Source organism: Ptiloglossa arizonensis, chromosome 2 (assembly GCF_051014685.1).
Source record: "Ptiloglossa arizonensis isolate GNS036 chromosome 2, iyPtiAriz1_principal, whole genome shotgun sequence".
Classification (NCBI taxonomy): Eukaryota; Metazoa; Arthropoda; class Insecta; order Hymenoptera; family Colletidae; genus Ptiloglossa; species Ptiloglossa arizonensis.
The window spans coordinates 33,234,901-33,254,690 of record NC_135049.1 but is presented as its reverse complement, the minus strand read 5'-3'; the positions used below and the strand labels follow the sequence as shown (position 1 = coordinate 33,254,690).

Below are 19,790 nucleotides of genomic sequence, written 5' to 3'. Positions count from 1 at the left end.
CTAGATCTGTGAGCCGCGATCTGTCGAAATTGGTGTTAGACTTTTCACGAAGCAAGGTCGCCGCGCGCGATCAGGACGTTTCGCGTTCCAGGGTCTTGTTCGACTTTGTCTCGATCGGACGTCACCCCGGAGAGATCGTTTCGCGAATCGGCTGGTTTTTCCGCGTTTTACTTGTCGGGTCGAGTCGGTATACGTTAAACGCGGCATTACAGTTCCGTAGCTTCGTACAGAAATAGTTGGATGTACGCGACTACTCGAAGGTTTTTGCGAACGATTCCTTGAAAATGTACGCGTACGATCGAGTTTCCGATGGAAACAGGAATAAGAGATCCATACGGGCAAACGCAAAAGTTCCCGCTTGTCTCCGATCGAAACGACTTTATCCAAAACTGACCACCTCGCGTGCAGGTGCGTAACGCGTGTACACATGTACGTTTTAACGTCGCGACGTTCGCGTCAAAGGAACGCTTCCTGCACAACGTTTCATTACGGAATCGGTACCAAATCGTGTTCCTCTTTCGCCTATGCTTTTTAATCTATTCCAAGTTTCTTTCATCTTTAATTCATGCCGCGTTGAAGAGCAATTCCAATTGTTAATCAATTTTTCGAGGCTTATCCGCGCAGGGGGTTACGCAACGCAAAGGCGTGAAGGAAGCGTTCGGCGGACCGGAATACCATAGAGAAAATTATACAACGTAAATTTCACGAAACGATTCCTCGATTGTCCCTAGTCGGATATTTTATTTTATATTTCATCGTGTCGTTACGTAAACACGCAATTAACAGCGCACCTCGCGCGGTAAGGAAGCGAGAGAAGCGAGGAAGCGAGGAAACGAACCGCCGCGGCGGCCGACGAAATTGTTCGGTGCGTTCAAGTTTAACACGCTTCCGGTCCGTCGCTGTTGCCTTCGAAAGTAAGTTTGGGCCTTTGTCCGTGGAAAGAGAGTTCCCGCGCGACGATATTCGCTAAAAGCGTCGTCCAAAACACAAGGTCGAAAACATGACGAACTTTTCGTTCGGCACGATGCCTACTGCGCCATCGCGAGAATCGCGATTGTCGTAAGTTTTCTCAAAACGTGCGCGGTACCGAAAGAAACATCGAAACAGCAAACGCAATTAACCAAGTAACGTTTAAGAGAAGAACCGTATACGAAACACTCGCCCCGTCGCTTCGTTGCGATAATAAACAACTAAACGAACGTGTCTGGAGGAACTGGCAAAATTACCAATCGCGTTCGCAGACAAAAGAGAGGTACCTAACGCGTGCTCGCAGTTTTGGCGAACGTCGCGAGATCGAGAAGCGCATACGTTTCGCCACATTAAACAACGTTTCCGCGGCTTTCTCTTCGAATCTCCTCGGTTCGTGCAATCGCACCGATCTAAAGAGGAAAATCCATGTTTCGATTCCCGCGAATAGAACGATAAAACGTTTCGACTCGTAAAATTTCGATCGATCGGAGAGCCTTCCCTCCTAGCCGCGTTACGACTCCAGAGTTGAGAATTAATATCTGGAACGATGAAAGCTGGAAATCTAAAATTTCAAGATCAGCACGAGAACACATCTGCAACGGGATTCACGATCATTTTACTTGCGAACGAAGCGGAGTACTCGCCATCGATTGTATCTTTTCTTTTCTCGCACGGAGGCCCTTGCTCTCCATTCATCGTGCAGCCCAATTCCCAACAGGGATAAAATGTTTATACGATTCTTCGGTATGCTTGGCACGTGGCCAGAGAATACTGCGCGTGCATTTCACGGATCAAGAATAGATTCGCGGACCAAAATCCCCCATGACTTCTCTCTCGTCGCGTTCGTATTGACTCTCGTATGGACGCACGCGAGATAAATGTTGCGGTGCATTGAGATCGATGCACGCGGTACGTGCACGTGTGCGTCTCGCTCTCTTTCTCTCCGTTTCTCTGGGTATACCGACGAGAAACATATTTTCTATTCGTAACGATATTCCTATCCCTATTCCATCCATTATTCCTATTTTCGCTACATACAGTATGCATATGTACATACCTATACAAGCTATATTATTCCTACTTCCACTATTATTCCCTTTTTATATTCTTGTATTAACATCATCATCATCATCGTCGTCGTCGTCGTCGTCGTCGTCGTCGTCGTCGTCGTCGTCGTCGTCGTCGTCGTCGTCGTCGTCGTCGTCGGCGGTGGCGTCATCGTTATCATTATCATCATCATCATCATCATCATCATCATCATCATCATCATCATCATCATCTTCATGGCTGTCGATGACTTTGCACGTCCAAAACGACGTGTGAATTTTATATCCGGCCGTGATCAACGAGCTCTGATTTTACGCCAACTGTGGTCTGGCAACGTACAACAGAAAGAAACATCGTATTTCCATGAATAATTTTGTGCAACGAAATTTTCCGAAAGCACGAAAGCTTTGCTCGTGAAACGATATCTGTTGTTACACGAAATGCGCTTACATCGCTCGTTTGGATCGTGGACGAAATATAGAATGTGTTTATATGCTTTTGCAAATTAAAGGAAACAGTTGCGCAGTTGGGCACATTCGTTATCATTTGATATAATTTTCAAAAGAAAATCAAAATTCAGGATTTTAGTTTTGTAAATAAAGAAGACATCTCGTTTTCCAGAATTAGAAAATCATCTCGAACCATCTTAGATGGAATCGGGCATGTACCTGAGAGAAAGCCGAAAATATTAATAATAACACTTGGTTGCTATTAAAGTAGTACGTGATCGTTGTTTTCAGCGCGACGATGATTTTATTTTGTAAACAATTTTACACTATTTATATGGTACGTCCGCGGTCGCGTTTCATCGTGAGAAGATCGAGAATCTTCGTAAACGTCTTGCGACTTAACCGCGAACGTTGGCCCTATAAAATCGCTTGGCTTTGACGTAGATTCTTTGTGCGGCTGTCGGTTACTGCGTCTCCGTTTTTCGAGTATTTTCATATTTACCAAGAAGTCAGATGTTCCACGCGCAGCATCGTGAACGGAAACGTCGCCAGTAGTTACAAACGGCACCAGTTTGGTCGACCTCGATTTTCGCACGCGTCTATTTCTCATCACACCGATAAAATATTCTCCGTTTTGCAACGATAATAACTTGCTTCCTTAACGAAATAAATAGTTACGAGGAACAACTTCCTCGTTCGTCCAAACGTCAAGCGGCACGTGTACGAAATAATTAAAAGTAAAAACCCCCGTTTAACAATCTATATTCTTTTTTATATTAATTTTACATTTTTAACAATAAGTCGTAATATCTTGCGAAGCCACGAAATATATAAATACATTCGATACTTGTTCAACCTTTGTAGTCACCTATGGATGGAATTCTCGTATCGTATGTATTTCATTCGTAATTTGTGTGTATAGGCATTGTACGTGTCGATAATTGATAAATCAGTCACAGTTCGTGCGGTTTCGTTGCAGGGCTGGTTCACGATCGCTAAAACGCGATATTGTTTGAAAATAAGAGAGAAAAAAAAAGAAAAGAAAAGAAGGAACACGCACACATTAAATGCATCGAGTCGTTTAAAAATTTTATAATCGAATCACGCTATATTGATATGAAGGGGAGTAATTCCTGCTCGATCAAGTTTTTAAATGCTACGATTAAGTACTTAATTACTTAATTGCCCGTTACCTTACGCTTGAAATCAAGACACTACCCTTTTACTCTAATTATTCTATACCACAGCTATTCGTCTATACCGATTGAGAGATGCGTGTCGCGTAAACACATCTGACAATACGTTGTACTCTGTTCTCTACGAATACACGCATAATCCGTAAATACAAGTCTTCAGTATTTGGTGTTCTCTGGTTATAACGTTTTACGGTGGTAATACGTTAAATTGTAAACGTATTACGGTAAAATTTACGAGTATTATTTTGAGACCTATTACACGAATATCAAAGAGAAGCTTAGAAACGCGCGTAGCGCGAACAGTCGTAGGCGTACGAGAAATATTGGAATCGAATATAATTATTAAAATTGATAAACGCCCGCTAAAATTCCGACCGATCGAAGCGGAGCGGAGCGGAGCGGAGCGAGAGGCTCGAGTGCGCCGCGTTGGTTTCTCGATTTCTCGATATCTGGAACTTAGGTCCGTTAAGAATCCTTGTTGGCCTGCTGCGACCGGTCTAATGCTTCCTGCGCGTGCTGCAAACCGGCACAATAATGCAGAAGCACGACGCTCAGCGCTTGCACTCGTAAATCGCTCTGCGCGATTAACTTAATACTGTCCATTTCTCCGCTTTGCGATAGCTCTAATCTTGAGGTAGTTTCAGCGTCGAGCGCAATTTTCAGCTTTCCCATCTATATACATGTGAAAAATGTTCGGTCAGTGAAATTCGTTAACGGATTCGTTACGCTGTGTCTGTCTACGAATGTGCGCTCGTCGAGCGTTTACCATGGCGTTGATCTTCTCCACGCGTTCGCGTGGCTCCAAATATTTGTACAAAAACTTCCCGGTGTCTTTAGCCCTGGACATAAGACCATCGTCCAAATCCCCGGCTATTAAAGGAGCTGCCACGCTGGGCTCAGCACCCTCCAAAAGATCAGGATTTATGCCCATACCGCCGACCAACGAACTCTAAACGGTTTAATAATTGAATCAGATTTGTCGGGACGCAGTATCGTGTTTAAGCTTGATCCTAGAGAATGATGCGCCTGACTCGATGGATACACGTGATACAGTAAGAGCGCGAAAGGAAAAGTAACAGCAAATCAAAGCATTCGTCGCTTATTGCTCTACGAAAGACAGTAACTGTTACAGAGTATTAGTATAACGTTTTATGTCAGAAGCGTGACGGCCACGATGTGCATCCGTTACGCCAGACAACAATTACCGGCATGACCAACAAAAAGTTGTGTGACCGTTTTGCGACAGAACGAAAAGAGTGTAAGCCGGTGGCAGCAGAATGTTTTAACGTACAAGAACACTGCGCAAGACAAGTGAACGCGCGAAGCGGATCGAACGATTCAAGCTTCGAAACTCAAAACAAGACACTTAACACCTTAATCCACAAGCGTGTTTCGAGCCGCTAGACTTGTTGGTGTAAAGATATAAAGGCCCAAGAGGAAGAATTGGAACAGAGAAGGTCCCAAAATTGCGTGTTTGGTAAGAGGTGCAATCGTCGTTATCGTCGTTCTTAACAATTGCAACGATTGTACACGACATAATTTTAATGTCAATCTATGATCTTCTCCATTCCAACTAAACAAATCTGTGGTATTAAATGCTACCTTGCGGGATGCACAGGGACTTGGGGGAAGACTTCTAGATGCCAGACCAATACCAGAAGCCGGTGGGGCCAAACAACTAGTACTTCCAGCCTTCTTCAGGCCCAACAGAGTGTTAGCTATACTAGCCTTCATGGCCATCATAGTTGCACCCTGATTAATCGATCAACGAATTGGAAATTGATTAATATCATTTTTACTTATCCAATCGTATCCAATGTAATAGTAACTAGACTAGTAGACGAAACAAACAGAACCGCGTGCTATCACTTCGAGTCATTTACTTTATGTGCAAAGGCACTTCTAGCTTGTTAAACAATAACGAAGCAAGTGATCCGCCCATCGTACAATATTCACAGATACTCAACGTTAGAAGCAAAGGTCAAGTTGCAAACCTACAAAAAACCTTCACTTTCCTATATGCGGATGATAATTTTTATTGCCAACAATAAAAGTGAAACACACTTAACAGTCGTTTCCCTATATATGTACAATGTACCAAGAATACTCTGAGTTGTTTAAAGTATACATTTTAATTTCCCAAAACAGCAATTCCTCCGTTACAGTATTACATACTGCACAATAAAACACGACTAGTGAGACATAGATATGCATAGTGATTGCAATTTCATAATGCAACTTCTTAAAACTTCGTCTTTGAAAGTAGTGCACCATTTCTCGGTAAAAATATATAATTATACGTATCGATTACATACGTTATAAATTTCGATTCGTCTAACTTGAAATTCGAAACTGTTTTAGATATAATCTTTGTTTCTGGACAATGAGATTGAATGGGGTCACCAACCGTAACGTTGATTCTTATTTTCAGCTGGTTGGCCTGATACCATTTTGAGTGTAAGAAATACTTTTACTACGTCTTGAATACCTGCACGTTATCTTCACAACTGGTTAAAGAAATCTCCGGACCCGATTCTCCGATAAGAGTATTAGGCTCTGTTTCATCGGTTTCTAATGCTATTGTCGTTAAACTTTCCGCTCCACAAGTTCCTGATGCTTGACAACGAACTTCGCATTTCTTGTGACACACCATGCCACAATCTCTGCACTGTATAGCATCTTTCAACCAAATCTGTATGGTAAAAATATAAATGTTTAATATTTAATTTTACGTATACATGCCCCAAGTAAAACGATCATTGAAAATACAAACCTTTTTTGTACAAAAATCACAGTGGGTTGCTCTATGAAAGTGTGTTCTGATAAAGTCGTGCATTTTCTTATCAGTGATCTCCTCGTTTAGTATCGGCTGGGTTTTGACAGTTTCTGTACTCTCTTTTTTCCCCGAGTCGCTAACTACATGACGATTTGGATAACTGGACTCCCATACATAAGATAATAAAATATCACCGTAACAAAGCGTTGGATCGAATCCCGAGTATCCTTGTAATTTTGTATGAACTGTTGTCAGAGAAGCTTTTAAAAAGATATATAAAGTTATCGTAAAACATATGGAAGTATAGGTTTGATGTTTGTGTATTTGATTTATTAACATGATAATACGTACCACTGTCGGGTGGTAACAGAGCGTGACATTTAAGGTAATGACCGGTCGAGGATGTGTAACACTGCGCAAGAATTAATTTCATAGGGACGTTTATGTATCCTAATAATTTTGCAGGTAATTCTCCTCCTTTTACACGACCCCACACGCCTATATTTAAATATTGAAGTTCTGAATCAATTTGAAAATTCCTAGTTTCTTCGAAAGTAATTAAAGAGGCATATTCCTTTTCTTTCGTAGTATAGAATAAATCAGTTACATTCGTTATGTAATTATCATCATTGAAGCAAAATTGAGAGCTGCTCGATATTAATGATTGATTTGAGGTGGTTGAAATTTTTCTAGAAGGTGTACTGTCAGGTGTTTGAGCAGGATCGTCCCCAGCCTGTGCACTACTTTTTCTTCTAAAAAACTTGCCACCCGTTTCCATTTTATCCAAAATTTCATTTTCTGAATCTTTTAAATCCGAAAATTTTATTTGGCTTTCAATCTTCGTTTTGCTACTGTCTTCCACATTGGGTGTATCACTTTTATTCGTTAACGAGTCTGTTTTTAATGATTTCCTATCTGATCCTTTTTCTGCAGACATTTTTTCACTATCCAGTTTTATACTAATTTGTTTATCCAAATCTGCTTTGGAATACTTCCTTTCTACCCTTATAATGAAACGCCTCTCTACAGCACTTTTCACGAATTTAGCTACTTGATTCATGCTAGAGACTTTTTTACCATCCACAGCTACTAAAATATCCCCCTTTTTCATTTCAGCAATTGCTGCAGGACTTCCAGCTACTATGGTTTCGACTAGCACGCAAACGTGACCTATTTCTGGCACAAGTTCTTGCTTAAATACTACACCAAGCTGTTGAGAACCAACTTTACTAATAATTAAATCTAACACCATATAAGGAACTCCAGTATATTGAGTTAGAAATACCCAAGGTGTCGAATCCACACTTATTGTGCAGTACACTTCAATTTGTGTTTTATCTTCTGCATTAAGCATATTAGGTCCAAGATTCAATCTACTCACTTCCAACAACGATACTTCCAAATAACCTGGTATCAATTGTATATTGGCAACCTAGGGAAACATTTTTATACATTTTTATAACTTCCTCAATACCTTTATAATTCTAAAAGATAAAACAGATATCTTACTTCGGACAAATCTACAGCTTCGTCATTCAGTCTACGGAAGAATGGTTTATAACGCATTTTATAGCGAGGTAGTGTATGTTTCCTACGTACAGCTCTACGAATTTGACTTGTGATCAAAGAAATAATCTGAGATTGTAATTGACGACCTTGAAATTGAGACTGAACTTCTAATTCGAGTATAGGTTCCGAATAAAAACTTAAGGACCAATGAGTACACGGAACACGTGTAAATTGTAATCTGGCTCTGCCACTGACACGTTTCACTGCAACAAATGTTAATGGAATTTAACAGAAGTTTACTAGAAAGTCAAACTTTAAAATATACTTCTTAATTATACCTTGTAAAGCCATATAAGCAGTTTTGCCCAGTAACATTCTAACGTCGATAGATAATTGAAAGTTTCCAGAGTAATGTAAATCTAAAGACAGATCTAAGGATTCGAGTAAACCAGTATCAGCATCTATTTTTGAATCAGCAACTTCTAAACCCTTTATTGTGGGAAACTGTGTACCTAAATTTAAATCTCTTAACTGAAAAAATACAAAAATTATTATTCTTATATTACTAACATCTTTGATTTTATAGTTCACTTACCTTTACACTGTCCAATAGTTTACCAGTCGTGGACTGAGTTAAGAGTTCTTTGAATTCATTATTTAATTTTCTGTATAACCAGAGACGAACCCGTTCAGCATTTCGTAGTTCGTTAAATAAAAATTGTAATGTTAGATTTATTGCCAAGTTCTCATTCCCTTGGCACATACTTTGGCGAGACATACTTGTATTGGAATTTGTCTTTTCATTTTGAATGTTTTCAAATAGTTCTTTAGGTAATTGAGCCTTGCCATGATGTATTGGTCTTTTTGATGGACTTGCTAGAGGTGCCTCCTCCAAATATTTTTTGAATAAATAAAATTCTAGTACAAGTGTACATATTATACCACACACAAATGTAATCACAGACACGCAAAGAAATTCAAAAATGTCCATATTAAAATTTTACCTATCAGAAACTCTATAACTTCCTCGATTAATCTCGATCCTCTCACTACTAAAAAATAATATCAGGGAAAATTGTAAAAATAGACAGTCTCTTGTGTGACAAGAAGGAATGTAAACATATTAATTGTATTCGGAAATTTTTTAAATTAATATCTAAACAGTTGAATATCTTTGACATTCGCCCGAAATATTAGGAACTACTACACATCTATGATTTTAATCACTCATAAAAAAAATACCTATTGTTTTTGTAACGCTGCATTACATTGTTGTGAATCACCCTCTACTCGCGGGTCAACGGTTATTCAGAACACTTTCACCTATCGTAACGACGGTCAAAGTTATGGCATTTTCACAAAAATATAGATCAATTTCATGACAACTTAAAAAAAGTACATATTCACAAAAAATTGTTCGTCCGAAACATCATGAAGAATCTAATAATGCCGTCGACTACGGGCAAAACGTATTATGACAGTTTTCTATTGATCTCGGCAGCCATGTTAGTGCCAGACAAGCTTGTCAATTTGACAGATTCCCTGATTGTCAACCTCATACATTATTATGAACAAAAATTGTTTATACCCGATATATTTTTCAAAATCTTACATTACATTAAAACATAGAATTATTGCCGTTCGTTAACTTAATTTATTATATATTACTAGTGAACATTAATTATGAAAGTATTTCTATCCCGATTACTCTGGAATCAATATACATATGTACGAAAATAGTTAATGTTAAAATACTTACAAATAATAAAAAAAGAATATAGAGATTTTCAAGTATTTTGTAATTTATTATTTGAGGATACTCTATATTAATTGGTTTAGGAAACATTATATTTTATTTTGAAATAAAAAATATATTATTAATAACGATAATATTTCATGTTCTATATAATATAATTTATTCTCCATTATATTGTTAGTGGAAAAGAAGTCAATTTTAAATGTCAACAATAAACATACATGCGTGGTTGAATGATACGATCAGCTGATGAAACATAACCGTGTAATCTTAACTTTAGAATACAGCTTTCTAAACAATTTAAATTGCATATAAAATTTACAACGTTAAAAATATAAATGCTATTCCTATCAACAAACGTATCGTAATCTACATAGTTTACAGAAATGAGTAGTTATTAATTTTTATGTCTATACATTGTTAGACAACGAAAAATAATTTTAACCTTTGTAAATGTTGAACGACATAACTTCAGTTTCACATTTTTTGTAAATAAATGTAGAGTATCTTATTAGTATGGCCGCTTTAATGAAGAAAAGAGTTTTAGCAGAGTTTACACAAAGTCAGGTAAATTATATTTCTACCAATTGAAATGTTTACAATTTAAACCCTTTCTCTCACTGTATTCATTTATAGGTTGTAAATGAACCTCCATTGAAAAGATTAAGAACATTACGTCTTGCATCTACAGTAGGAAGTAAAAATGGAACAGAAGGCAGTTCAGCTTTAGCTTATATAGAGTGCCTTGAAAAATGTAAATGTGGCAATGATGCTTTGCAGCTTCTTGTTCGGATATCTGATACTATAGCATACATCTCTCCAGAGGATGTTCCTTCTGTTGTGAAAAAGTTGTCAGAAAGATTTGCTATAGAAACAGAGGCAGCAGTTCGTGCTAAAATACTTTGGATATTTGCAGAATTGGGAGAAGTAACAAATGATTCTGCAGAAAAGACACGAATTGTTAATGAGACTGCTGAACTTTTAAGAAATGAAGAATCACATAGAGTAAAAAGTCAGGGTTTAGCGACATTGTTGAAATTAGGGGAATATCATAGGTATTTTAAAAATGTTTAACATTTACTTTGATATTACAACAGAAGACTGAGATATTGATTTGTAGGACTCTTGTATTAAAGATTGCTCGTGAGCATTTGCCAGATACTTGGCACGGTGTACAAACACGTTGTCTTTCTATCATTGGTAGATATTTGACTGTAAATACTGCAGATGATACTTTAGTATTTGTTGGCAATTATGCACGTTCTCAGGATCCAAGAGTTCGTGCACAAGCATTTGAAACAATGGCAGAACTTCATTCTCATAGGGGATGTAGACTGCCTGCAAGTTTCTTTGGTGAAGCTTGTGCAGCACTTCGGGATGATTATGAAATTGTTCGCCGAGCTGTTCTTAAATTAATATGGCTTTTAGGTAGAGAATATCCTGAAAAGTAAGCAGTACATATCAATTTTATAATTCTAACACTATTTCATCTTTGATTATATATCGTTGCATTGTTTTGTAGCATTATTGTAGGAGCAGATGGAGAAGATATACGCATGGTAGACTGTGCATTTTCTCAAATTTGTAGTCTCATGGGTGATTTGTCACCAAGAGTCAGAGCCTCGGCAATGTCTCTTTTAGGATCAATGAAAGGTGTGTCTCAGCGATACATAGAACAAGCATTGGACAAAAAACAAAAAGTCGTTGAAGCAGATAGACCAGAAGTAGAAGAAAAGAGTGGATCTTGTGGTGCATTTATTCATGGTTTAGAAGATGAGTTCTTGGAAGTAATATTATTATTTATATTCGTATGCTATAATCTATATATTAAATGCTTAAAGTAAATTATATACAGGTACGGACAGCAGCAGTTGAAGCACTTTGTACTTTATCCATGGAACAACCAAATATAGCCAGAATTGCCTTGGACTTTATGGTAGATATGTTTAATGATGAAATTCAAGATGTACGATTGAGAGCTATTGAGTCGTTAAGGAAAATGTCTGCAAGCGTCACGCTTCGCGAAGACCAATTAGAAACAATTTTGGGCGCGTTAGAGGATTTTTCTGGCGAAGTGCGAGAAGGTCTGCACGCTACTTTAGCCGCTAGTCGGCTCGCTACGAGAAATTGCCTTCACATGTGCGTGAATCGCCTTCTCGACAATTTAAGTCGATATCCACAAGATAAAGAGAGTATTAGAAATTGTTTAGCAGCACTGGGTGCCTCGCATCCATATTTGACATTGCCTTTGGTGCCTCAACTACTTGGACGACATCCCTTTTTTGATACACCAGAGCCAGACGTCGATGAACCATCTTGTATCCTTTTAGCAATTTTCTTTACAGAACATAAGTAATAATAATAATATTCTTAACCAACAAAAATAGATGCAAGTGTACTAGTTCTGGTATTCAATGCTGCATTGCATTGTCCAAGTATGCATGCTCTGTTTACAGAACATGCATCTAAGCATTATCACTATTTACGAGACACAATGCCGCATTTAGTTCCCCGATTACGACCAACTGTAACCAGTGGCCCAGATTTTGGAAAGGAAGACAAAATTGACGAAGAAGCCGAGCGTGGAAAAGAATTTTTAGAAAAAGTGGTTACAGGTGTTGAAAACGCAAGACCTGGTGGCAGAGTTCACACTCAACTATTAGAAGCTTCGGCCGTGGATCTCGATCGTTTAGCAGAAATGGATCACCGGATGGAGGGAGCTGCGCGCTTCACCGCCCTTTACATACGGTGTTTGTTGCTTCTAAAATCTGTGTTGAAAGAATTCTCAATATCGGCGACAAATTCGGTATCGACAAGCCCATTAGCGAGTACCATCAATAATGTTTCAGTTCTTCTTCAGAATACTCAGAAGTATGTTTATGTTTTATATTTCTATCCACATTGCTACTTTAAATTCAACTACCGACACAAGAAATATAATTTACAGGTTGCAACGATTGTTCAGCGGATTAGGTGAAAATGAAATAATACTAGCCAATGATGTATGGTTGAAAGCTCTGGCGGTGGAATTGATTCGAGTGACAAGAAGTGCAACAGGAAGAAGTGCTCTTCCACTTGCTCGTCATTTTTTATCCGAAGCTGACACTTTACCTCAAGACACGTCGAAATTGCCAACATTTTCGAGAGCTCTTGTTCTTCAGATTCCAACTTTAGCTGACGTAAAACCAGGATCTTTGACACGACTGCTGTTACCTTTACTTTTAACACCAGCATCGCAAGGGGAAGAACGACTACCAAGACCATCAGTGTCTACTCGATTTTGTAGAGCAATGATTGAAGAGCCTAGAGGGGATGCAGATGCTGCATTGAAGTTTACCGGTGGTCTTTTACTAGGAATCCCATTAACGGCAAAAATATTAAATTTACGGGATCCAAGTATATTACGTATTAAATTGAGACATCCTGATCAACAAGTACAATTATTACTGCCACGAAAATCGGATCTACGACTACATAATACGGAACAAAATGATTACAGACTGAGAACTACGGTTCTGCTGTCACATCAAGTTTGGATGGAAGCTTGTAACGTGGAAATATCTCTCGCACTCCTTGTACCATCTTCATCTGTATGTACACATTCTCCTCTCGACGATCCGTGTGTTATCGATCTTTGTAAACCGACCAAAGTATCAATTGCTCCAAAACCTATAAAGAGAGGTATCTGAATATATTTTTATACAATATGTTTTATAAAATATTTTTCTTGTAAATAAATTCGAATAATACTAAATTACATCAATTTTTGTATAATACAGATTTCAATTATGTTTTAAAATTGAGTAATAATGGTCGTTCTCTTTGATAAAAAGTAATTACAAACATATGATTTAATTTGAATTAATTGAAGAGGTTGACGAAATTATGCTACTCCTGTTTTTTTTATAAAAGTAATTTGTTTTTAAAGATGAATTAATCACATTTAACTCGAACATATGTAGACTACCGCCAACTGGAGAAGGAGCTTCCACTGTAATTAAAAAAAAAAGCGTTAATCGATCCTCGATTTTTTGGAATATTTCAAAGATTTTAAATGTTTTTTAATTACCCAGTGAATGACTGAGGCTTCTCTGCTTCTGGACTCTTTTGGGCCAGACTACTAAAACTAAGCCCACCCGATTGGCTAGCCAAGAACTCAAACGTATAACTTGCTTCTACATTACCAAAAACTTTTGACATGTTGTTTTCCATTGGAACAATATTTCCTTCCATTGTCGATGGACTTCCAAACGCTATTTTATTAATTATTGTTAAATGTAACTGTTGATTTTAGTACTTAAAAGTATATGAAAGAAAATAAGTAATAAATTATTTACCTCGAAGAGCTGCGGCAGTTCCAAACGCTGCTGCTCCAAATCCACCACCGAAAATTACTTTTGAGGATCCGAACGAAGCTGCAGAACCAAATACTGGTTTGGAATCAAATGAAGGTGCCTGTCCAAAAGCAGGTTGTGCACTTAATACAGGTTGTTCTAAGTTTATTGGTGATATGCTAGTTCCACCACCAAATACGGATGGAGATCCAGGAGGTGTTCCTGGTGTAGTATTACTTGCAGTACCACCAAAGAAAGATGTAGTAGCTCCTGTATTCGGCGTTGCACTGAATATTGAACTAGATTTTTGAATGTTATTGTCGAAAAAGGATTTCTGAGGTGTTTCAAGTGTGTTCATTGTAGATGTATTGCCTCCAAAGATAGAACCAGTAGAAGATGCTTGTGTATTTGTGCCAAAGATTGAACTAGTATTACTTCCACTAAAAAGTGTAGTGTTTGTCGAAGTTGTCGGTATATTACCGAACACAGACGTGTTTGAAGAATTTCCAAAAGGCATAGAAGCAGGATTAATAACTGGCTTTCCAAAGTTACTAGCTGCTGAAGACACCACTGGTGTGCTTGGAAATTGATTGTTCATTGTAAGAGGAGAAGGTTTACCAAAAACTGGAGTAACTGAAGTAGTCGTTGTTACATTGCCAAAGGTATGTGTTGACGGAGTACTGCTGCTGACGGTAACGGGGCTTGCTGGGGATAAACTAGTAACAGGTTCACCAAAAGTAGGTTTTAATAAAGAATTTTGGAATGGAGACACTATACTAGAACTTGTTGCGACTGAACTCGTTGTTATACTTGTTGTAGGAGTAGTCTTGAAACCACCAAACATTGACATTGATGCGGAAGTCGTAGTTTGAATACCAAATGCGTCACTATTGGTGGTGACAGTAAAGGTAGATGTAGTTGGTGAAGAACTCGATGTTCCTCCAAATATAGAAATATTCGAAGCATTCGTGTGGTTACCGAATAAAGGAGTAGTTGAAGTTGTAGTTAGAGTTTGTGCAGAACTTGTTGAAAAAATAGGAACTCTCGATTCGGTAGAAGATGTCTTTTCAATAGCAAGTGGCGACGAAGTTGTAACTGTTTCTTTTGAAGGAGTCGTACTTGGAAGACTGATGGAAATTTGCCCTAATGATGTTTGAAAATTAAGTGTTCCAAATGTAGATTTATAGTTGTACTTTCCTTCAGCATTTGAATTGCTGCTAGACACGTTAGGCGTTTGGTGTCCTACAAACAAGCCACTTAAATGTAACGAATCTTGTGTTTGAGCTGGTGCTGTAGATTGGGTTATTTTCAAATTGAATGGAGTAGCAGTACTTGATGGTTTTGAGGCAAAGGAAAACGTTTGTGCACTTGTTTGTGGCATGACATTCTGCGAAGTATTATACACAATTGGAGGAACTGAAGTAGCAAACCTAAATGTAGCTGCTGTGTCAGTTTCTGCAGCCATTGATGTTGTTATTGTTGTTGTTGTTGGCATTGTTGCTGTTGTTGCAGCTGTTGTTATTACTGCAACTTTATATTTTAATGTACTGTTTGAAGTAAGTCCCTCTGCTTTTCCTGATGTTTCCGGTGATAATGCATCTTTCAATGTACCAGTAGGGAATAAATTAGTTTCTGCTTTGAAAGAATCACTACTTGGTAGAGTTTCTTTGCCCAATTTGGCACCAAATTCTTTGGGCACAGATTTTGGTATAAGAGTCTCTTCAGATTTCTGCATTGGTGTACCGGATGTAATAGAATCAACATTAGAAAAGGTCTTCATTAAATTGAACATGGTATGAGCAGAAGTGTTAACTTGATTAAATGCAATGTTATCTTGTTTTGATTTATTATTTTGAGGTACAACAGTGGTTACCAGAGAACTTGATTTTTTCTCTGCTTGTAAGGGTTTGTTTCTAGTTGCAGCTGGAAAAGCAATTGTAAAAGCAGGTTGTTTATTTTGCAGTTTGCTTTGGGTTGGCACATTATTTGTTTCACTTGCACCAATTCTCGCTACAATGCTGTCTAAAGAAGCTAAAGGACATTGCTGACTTAGTGTTTCGGGGGTTTGTTTGGCAACGGGTGTTTGCTTTGAAACAGATTGTCCTACCCTGTTTTTAATATTCACAGGTGTAGTATCAAGAGAAGCTAAAGAGGATAAAGTTGCTTCTAAACGATGCTGAATAGGCGAAGGATTAACAGGTTTTATAATTCTTGGTGCAGACACGGATAAGTGTTCTCTCAATTTCATTTGCTTTTTTTGAGTAAAGTACAACGTTTTGGTAGCAATAGCCTTGCAGCGTGCTTCTATGATTCCTCTGTTTCTTGGAAGAGAGGTTGAAGATTTTGACGATGTTATACTTAAATTAGACATCGATCGTTTTAATCCAAAAATGTTATTATGAGTAATTAATCTCCATCGTTTCTTAAGTTGTTCTACTTTGCTTCTCTCCTCTTGAATGATTTTATTATGCAATATAAGATTCTGATACACAAATTCCAAATGGGGAATTTTCATTCGTGACAGTTCTTGAGATTTATGATCCGACCATTCTAAATCTAAAATTTTACTAGCTTGAGAAAGTTGTGTTTGGGTATAATAATACAACTTTTGTAGATCAGATATCTTATTATTATCTCCGCAGTTTCTAGTACCAATATCGATAGTAGCTGCATTTTTTGATTTAGTTTCTTCAACCCAAGCAAACGATTGCAATAATAGCGCTTTTAAGTATGCAATATCGCTGGATAAACTATTCGTTGTTTCTCGCAATTCTCGAAGAAACTTATCTATTACAGCAGATGAATCTACAAGCCTTTGATGTTCTTCCTCTGTACCGCATTCCCAAGATTGTGGTTCCAATCTATTATACAATTCTTTCTCAAACAAATTATGTTCTTCTAGATAAGCATGAATATCTCTACCATCATCCTCTATTGATGGCTTTTGTTCCATCGTTTCCTGTGGAATTACTTCTTTAATTGGTGTCAATTTAACATCTGACTTTACAGGTTCTTGTATCTGAGTCTCTTTAGTTTGTTCCATTTTGATTTCCATATTGGCACTTTCAAATTTCTGTTCCTGTTGTTTTGATTTTTCAGTTGGAGGCTGTGCAAAGAAACCACTTCCTTTAAGAATTTTATCAAAAATATTTCCTGCAGGAAGTGGTTTCGGACGTTCGGAAACATTTTCTGTTTGCTTGGGGCGTGGAGTACTAGTTATTACACCGTTCATAGTAAGAGATGTTTCTGAAGGAACATTTAGTTGTGGCTGTGGCGGAGGTGTAATAATTTCCGTAGGCGGAGTATTAATAGTGGTACAATTGGGCATCAGATTTACCATGTGAAAACTGCATAACTGTCCAGATGTTGCAAGAATATGAAGTATAGGAACTGGATGAGGTAAAATAGAATCTGCTCCCCATGGTAATTTTCGAACTGGAGACTTGTCTATAGCCAATCCTACTGGGTAGCTTTCGGTAGTACAAATCAATGGCAATTCAGCCCTGCCACTATCAACTAACTGCCACTGATTCCAAGTAGCTCCTCCATCTGTAGATCCCAATACAGCTATTTCACTACTATTACTACTAGCAGCAATAATTAAACCCCATTCTGGCACATGTTCAAAGTAATAGTGTGGGATCATTGTTACTCCTTCTGTGTCTGACATTCCATAAGTGATATCATCATAACATGTGATAGTAGCATTTATTTCGCCTTTAGGTGCATCAATTATAAGAACATATATTCTTTGTTCATTACCTAAGTAAGCAGCACAAAATTGATAATTGCTAATCCATAGAATGGAAATAACTTCTCCAATGTATGGAACCGGACCAGGAATTGTCCTTGCTATTTTTAAGTCAGGTTTCAATTGTACAATATTTCCATTCTTACCGCCCACAACTACTTGTTTCCCTTTAGGACTCCATGCTGCGCATAAAACACCTAGACCATTTAATTTTTCTAAAGCATTCAACTCTAATGTCTTCCCCTTTTCTTCCTTTATTTGAAAACTACCAACCGTGTAATCGCTAGCAACTGTACACAACATTCCTGGAATAGTAGGATTCCACTGTAGGTCGTTTACAAATATCTCTGTGCCAGACAAAGAAATTCTAATCTCGTGTAATAATTGTAAATTCTGCAAAAGATCACAAATACAATATGTTTTAAATCGAATATTAAGAACTTTAAATTTGAAAAATTCAAATTTTTATAACATACATTTCTAACGAACATCTGTGCATCATAAACTAAAATCGACGGTCCATGTGGTACTACTGCTAAGTAGGAACAATCGCAACTAAGTGTTAGTTTGGACACAGCTACTGGTATATCAACTTCTATTTTCCATTCTGGATCGTTATCCTCGCCTGGCTTTAAGACGATTATTTTGTTGTATTGACCTACATATAATAAACCTCTTTTCTTATCTGCAGCTAATAAGCTACATGCAGTTGGTATGGATTTGAATGCATTTAAAATTTGGAAAGTGTTAGATTGTTTAAATTGAAATTCCTGGAAAGAAAAGTTATATTACAATAAATCTTTCATAAATATAGCAAAACCATAATTACAACAAGAGAAGTATACAATCATACTTCTCTATATCATTGTAATGTTTTTTAATACTTAAACGTTATAAAACGTTGCATTTCACTAATGCTCGGTTCAAACATATCATTGAGAAGGTTATAGATTGGAAGGCAAGTATTTACAATTAAACTTTTAATCAATAACAAGTAATACCTGAACGTCTTTCGGATTGGGCGCTGTTTTCATGTTTAATTATTTTACGACAACCTTCATATAATTAACAGTTTTATCAAAATGTAAATTTACCGAACTCTCTGCAGGTTACAAACGAGGTAAACGAATGTAACTGACAGACTTGTGTAACCTTCGATTATACGAATTGAAATAGAGTTATATATCGTATAACAAAGGTCAAATAATTCGTTCCGTTTGAGGGAAATATAGCACGAACGAGATGTAGAATAGATGTTTTATTTTATGGAAATTGGTAGTATATGATCTGAAATACCGACCTCATTAAATATTAATGGTTTCGGAGCGACCTCACTATTTATAAACGGTGATTCGGAAAATTATATTCAATTGAGTCACCGAAGTCGGTAAATATCGATAACATAGAAAATATTTTTCAGTATGTCGTTTGTGGCTTTATTAAACCTATTAGTTTCAAAAACTATTGTAACAATAACTTCCATTCATTCTTATGGCTTGATGCAAAATGAAATTAAGAATATTTTTTAAATTACTTAATGCCACGTCCCCGAATCTGCCGGTAGTTTACTACAGCATCGACTTAAAACTAACTTGGACTAAGTTTAAAATTGTAGATTCGACAGTGGACAGGATGAAGGAGATAAGATATACATCTTTATTTAGACATTGTAAATGAGATTAAACAATCAACAGAAATTAATTTTTAAATTAATTATTGAGGAATCGAAGTAGGAGATGATTACTGATATGTTTCTTAAATATGTAAAGTTTTAAAAGATAGGAACTAATAATTGTTTACTAGGTAGATTAATTTAACATTTTTTTTATTCCGATAAAGGGCACAATACACGTAAAAGTCACAATTTTTATATCAAATTTTGTTCGTAAGAATATCGTTTTCTTTATGGAGAAATATCGATGGAACTTTGATTCCAACTATCTCTCTGCGGCTTTCCATTCGCAGTAATCACCACATGGTGAGGCCTGTTAAAATTAGTAACA

At 37.3% G+C, this 19,790-nt stretch overlaps 3 protein-coding genes and 1 long non-coding RNA gene across 14 annotated transcripts; 2 read left to right on the top strand and 2 right to left on the bottom strand.

The window, feature by feature from the left end:
- Nucleotides 1–1,026: 1,026 nt before the first annotated feature.
- Nucleotides 1,027–9,654, top strand: LOC143143670 (uncharacterized). Of its 2 annotated transcripts, none has more exons than XR_012991214.1 (2): nucleotides 1,027–1,252; nucleotides 7,554–9,654. It is a non-coding gene; the product is annotated as an uncharacterized LOC143143670 (long non-coding RNA). The 2 variants fall into 2 exon arrangements; XR_012991215.1 differs by lacking the exon at nucleotides 1,027–1,252 and adding an exon at nucleotides 2,813–3,202.
- Nucleotides 3,212–9,514, bottom strand: Pdzd8 (PDZ domain containing 8). 5 transcript variants are annotated; one of them, XM_076305201.1, is made up of 11 exons: nucleotides 9,189–9,513; nucleotides 8,951–8,998; nucleotides 8,542–8,864; nucleotides 8,285–8,477; nucleotides 7,947–8,209; nucleotides 6,789–7,869; nucleotides 6,435–6,697; nucleotides 6,150–6,353; nucleotides 5,264–5,413; nucleotides 4,428–4,610; nucleotides 3,212–4,333 (listed from the first exon to the last, which is right to left on the bottom strand). In XM_076305201.1, the coding sequence occupies exons 3-11, from the start codon at nucleotides 8,722–8,724 to the stop codon at nucleotides 4,127–4,129; spliced, it is 2,727 nt and encodes a 908-aa protein (XP_076161316.1). In that variant the 5' UTR covers nucleotides 8,725–8,864; nucleotides 8,951–8,998; nucleotides 9,189–9,513; the 3' UTR covers nucleotides 3,212–4,126. The 5 variants fall into 5 exon arrangements, with proteins under 5 accessions (XP_076161316.1, XP_076161314.1, XP_076161317.1 ...); XM_076305199.1 differs by having other exon boundaries at nucleotides 8,542–8,998; nucleotides 9,189–9,514; XM_076305202.1 differs by lacking the exon at nucleotides 8,951–8,998.
- A 246-nt stretch (nucleotides 9,655–9,900) lies between the features above and the next one.
- Ints4 (integrator complex subunit 4) lies at nucleotides 9,901–13,951 on the top strand. Its single transcript, XM_076303839.1, has 7 exons — nucleotides 9,901–10,269; nucleotides 10,339–10,757; nucleotides 10,823–11,149; nucleotides 11,225–11,489; nucleotides 11,558–12,020; nucleotides 12,090–12,573; nucleotides 12,650–13,951. The coding sequence occupies exons 1-7, from the start codon at nucleotides 10,219–10,221 to the stop codon at nucleotides 13,389–13,391; spliced, it is 2,751 nt and encodes a 916-aa protein (XP_076159954.1). The 5' UTR covers nucleotides 9,901–10,218; the 3' UTR covers nucleotides 13,392–13,951.
- Nup214 (nuclear pore complex protein Nup214) lies at nucleotides 10,051–19,051 on the bottom strand. Of its 6 annotated transcripts, none has more exons than XR_012990993.1 (7): nucleotides 18,789–19,051; nucleotides 18,264–18,557; nucleotides 14,040–18,180; nucleotides 13,772–13,955; nucleotides 13,204–13,693; nucleotides 12,814–13,125; nucleotides 10,051–11,142 (listed from the first exon to the last, which is right to left on the bottom strand). XR_012990993.1 is itself a non-coding variant. In XM_076303838.1 (5 exons), the coding sequence occupies exons 1-5, from the start codon at nucleotides 18,819–18,821 to the stop codon at nucleotides 13,666–13,668; spliced, it is 4,680 nt and encodes a 1,559-aa protein (XP_076159953.1). In that variant the 5' UTR covers nucleotides 18,822–19,051; the 3' UTR covers nucleotides 11,149–13,665. The 6 variants fall into 6 exon arrangements, 1 of the variants encoding a protein (XP_076159953.1); XR_012990994.1 differs by having other exon boundaries at nucleotides 10,065–11,142; nucleotides 12,814–13,005; XR_012990991.1 differs by having other exon boundaries at nucleotides 10,066–11,142; nucleotides 12,814–13,371; nucleotides 13,461–13,693.
- Nucleotides 19,052–19,790: the final 739 nt, after the last annotated feature.

Bases quoted from the DNA above. Each gene is read 5' to 3' on its own strand.
- Ints4 (XM_076303839.1), top strand. From the start codon at position 10,219: ATGGCCGCTTTAATGAAGAAAAGAGTTTTAGCAGAGTTTACACAAAGT. The intron at 10,270-10,338 runs GTAAATTATATT...ATTCATTTATAG, and splicing joins CAGAGTTTACACAAAGTCAG to GTTGTAAATGAACCTCCATT. The intron at 11,490-11,557 runs GTAATATTATTA...AATTATATACAG, and splicing joins TAGAAGATGAGTTCTTGGAA to GTACGGACAGCAGCAGTTGA.
- Pdzd8 (XM_076305199.1), bottom strand. From the start codon at position 8,937: ATGGACATTTTTGAATTTCTTTGCGTGTCTGTGATTACATTTGTGTGT. The intron at 8,478-8,541 runs GTAAGTGAACTA...GTATTTTTTCAG, and splicing joins AACTATTGGACAGTGTAAAG to TTAAGAGATTTAAATTTAGG. The intron at 6,354-6,434 runs GTTTGTATTTTC...TTTACCATACAG, and splicing joins GTGATTTTTGTACAAAAAAG to ATTTGGTTGAAAGATGCTAT.
- Nup214 (XM_076303838.1), bottom strand. From the start codon at position 18,821: ATGAAAACAGCGCCCAATCCGAAAGACGTTCAG. The intron at 18,558-18,788 runs GTATTACTTGTT...TTTTCTTTCCAG, and splicing joins CCAATCCGAAAGACGTTCAG to GAATTTCAATTTAAACAATC. The intron at 18,181-18,263 runs GTATGTTATAAA...GATCTTTTGCAG, and splicing joins CACAGATGTTCGTTAGAAAT to AATTTACAATTATTACACGA.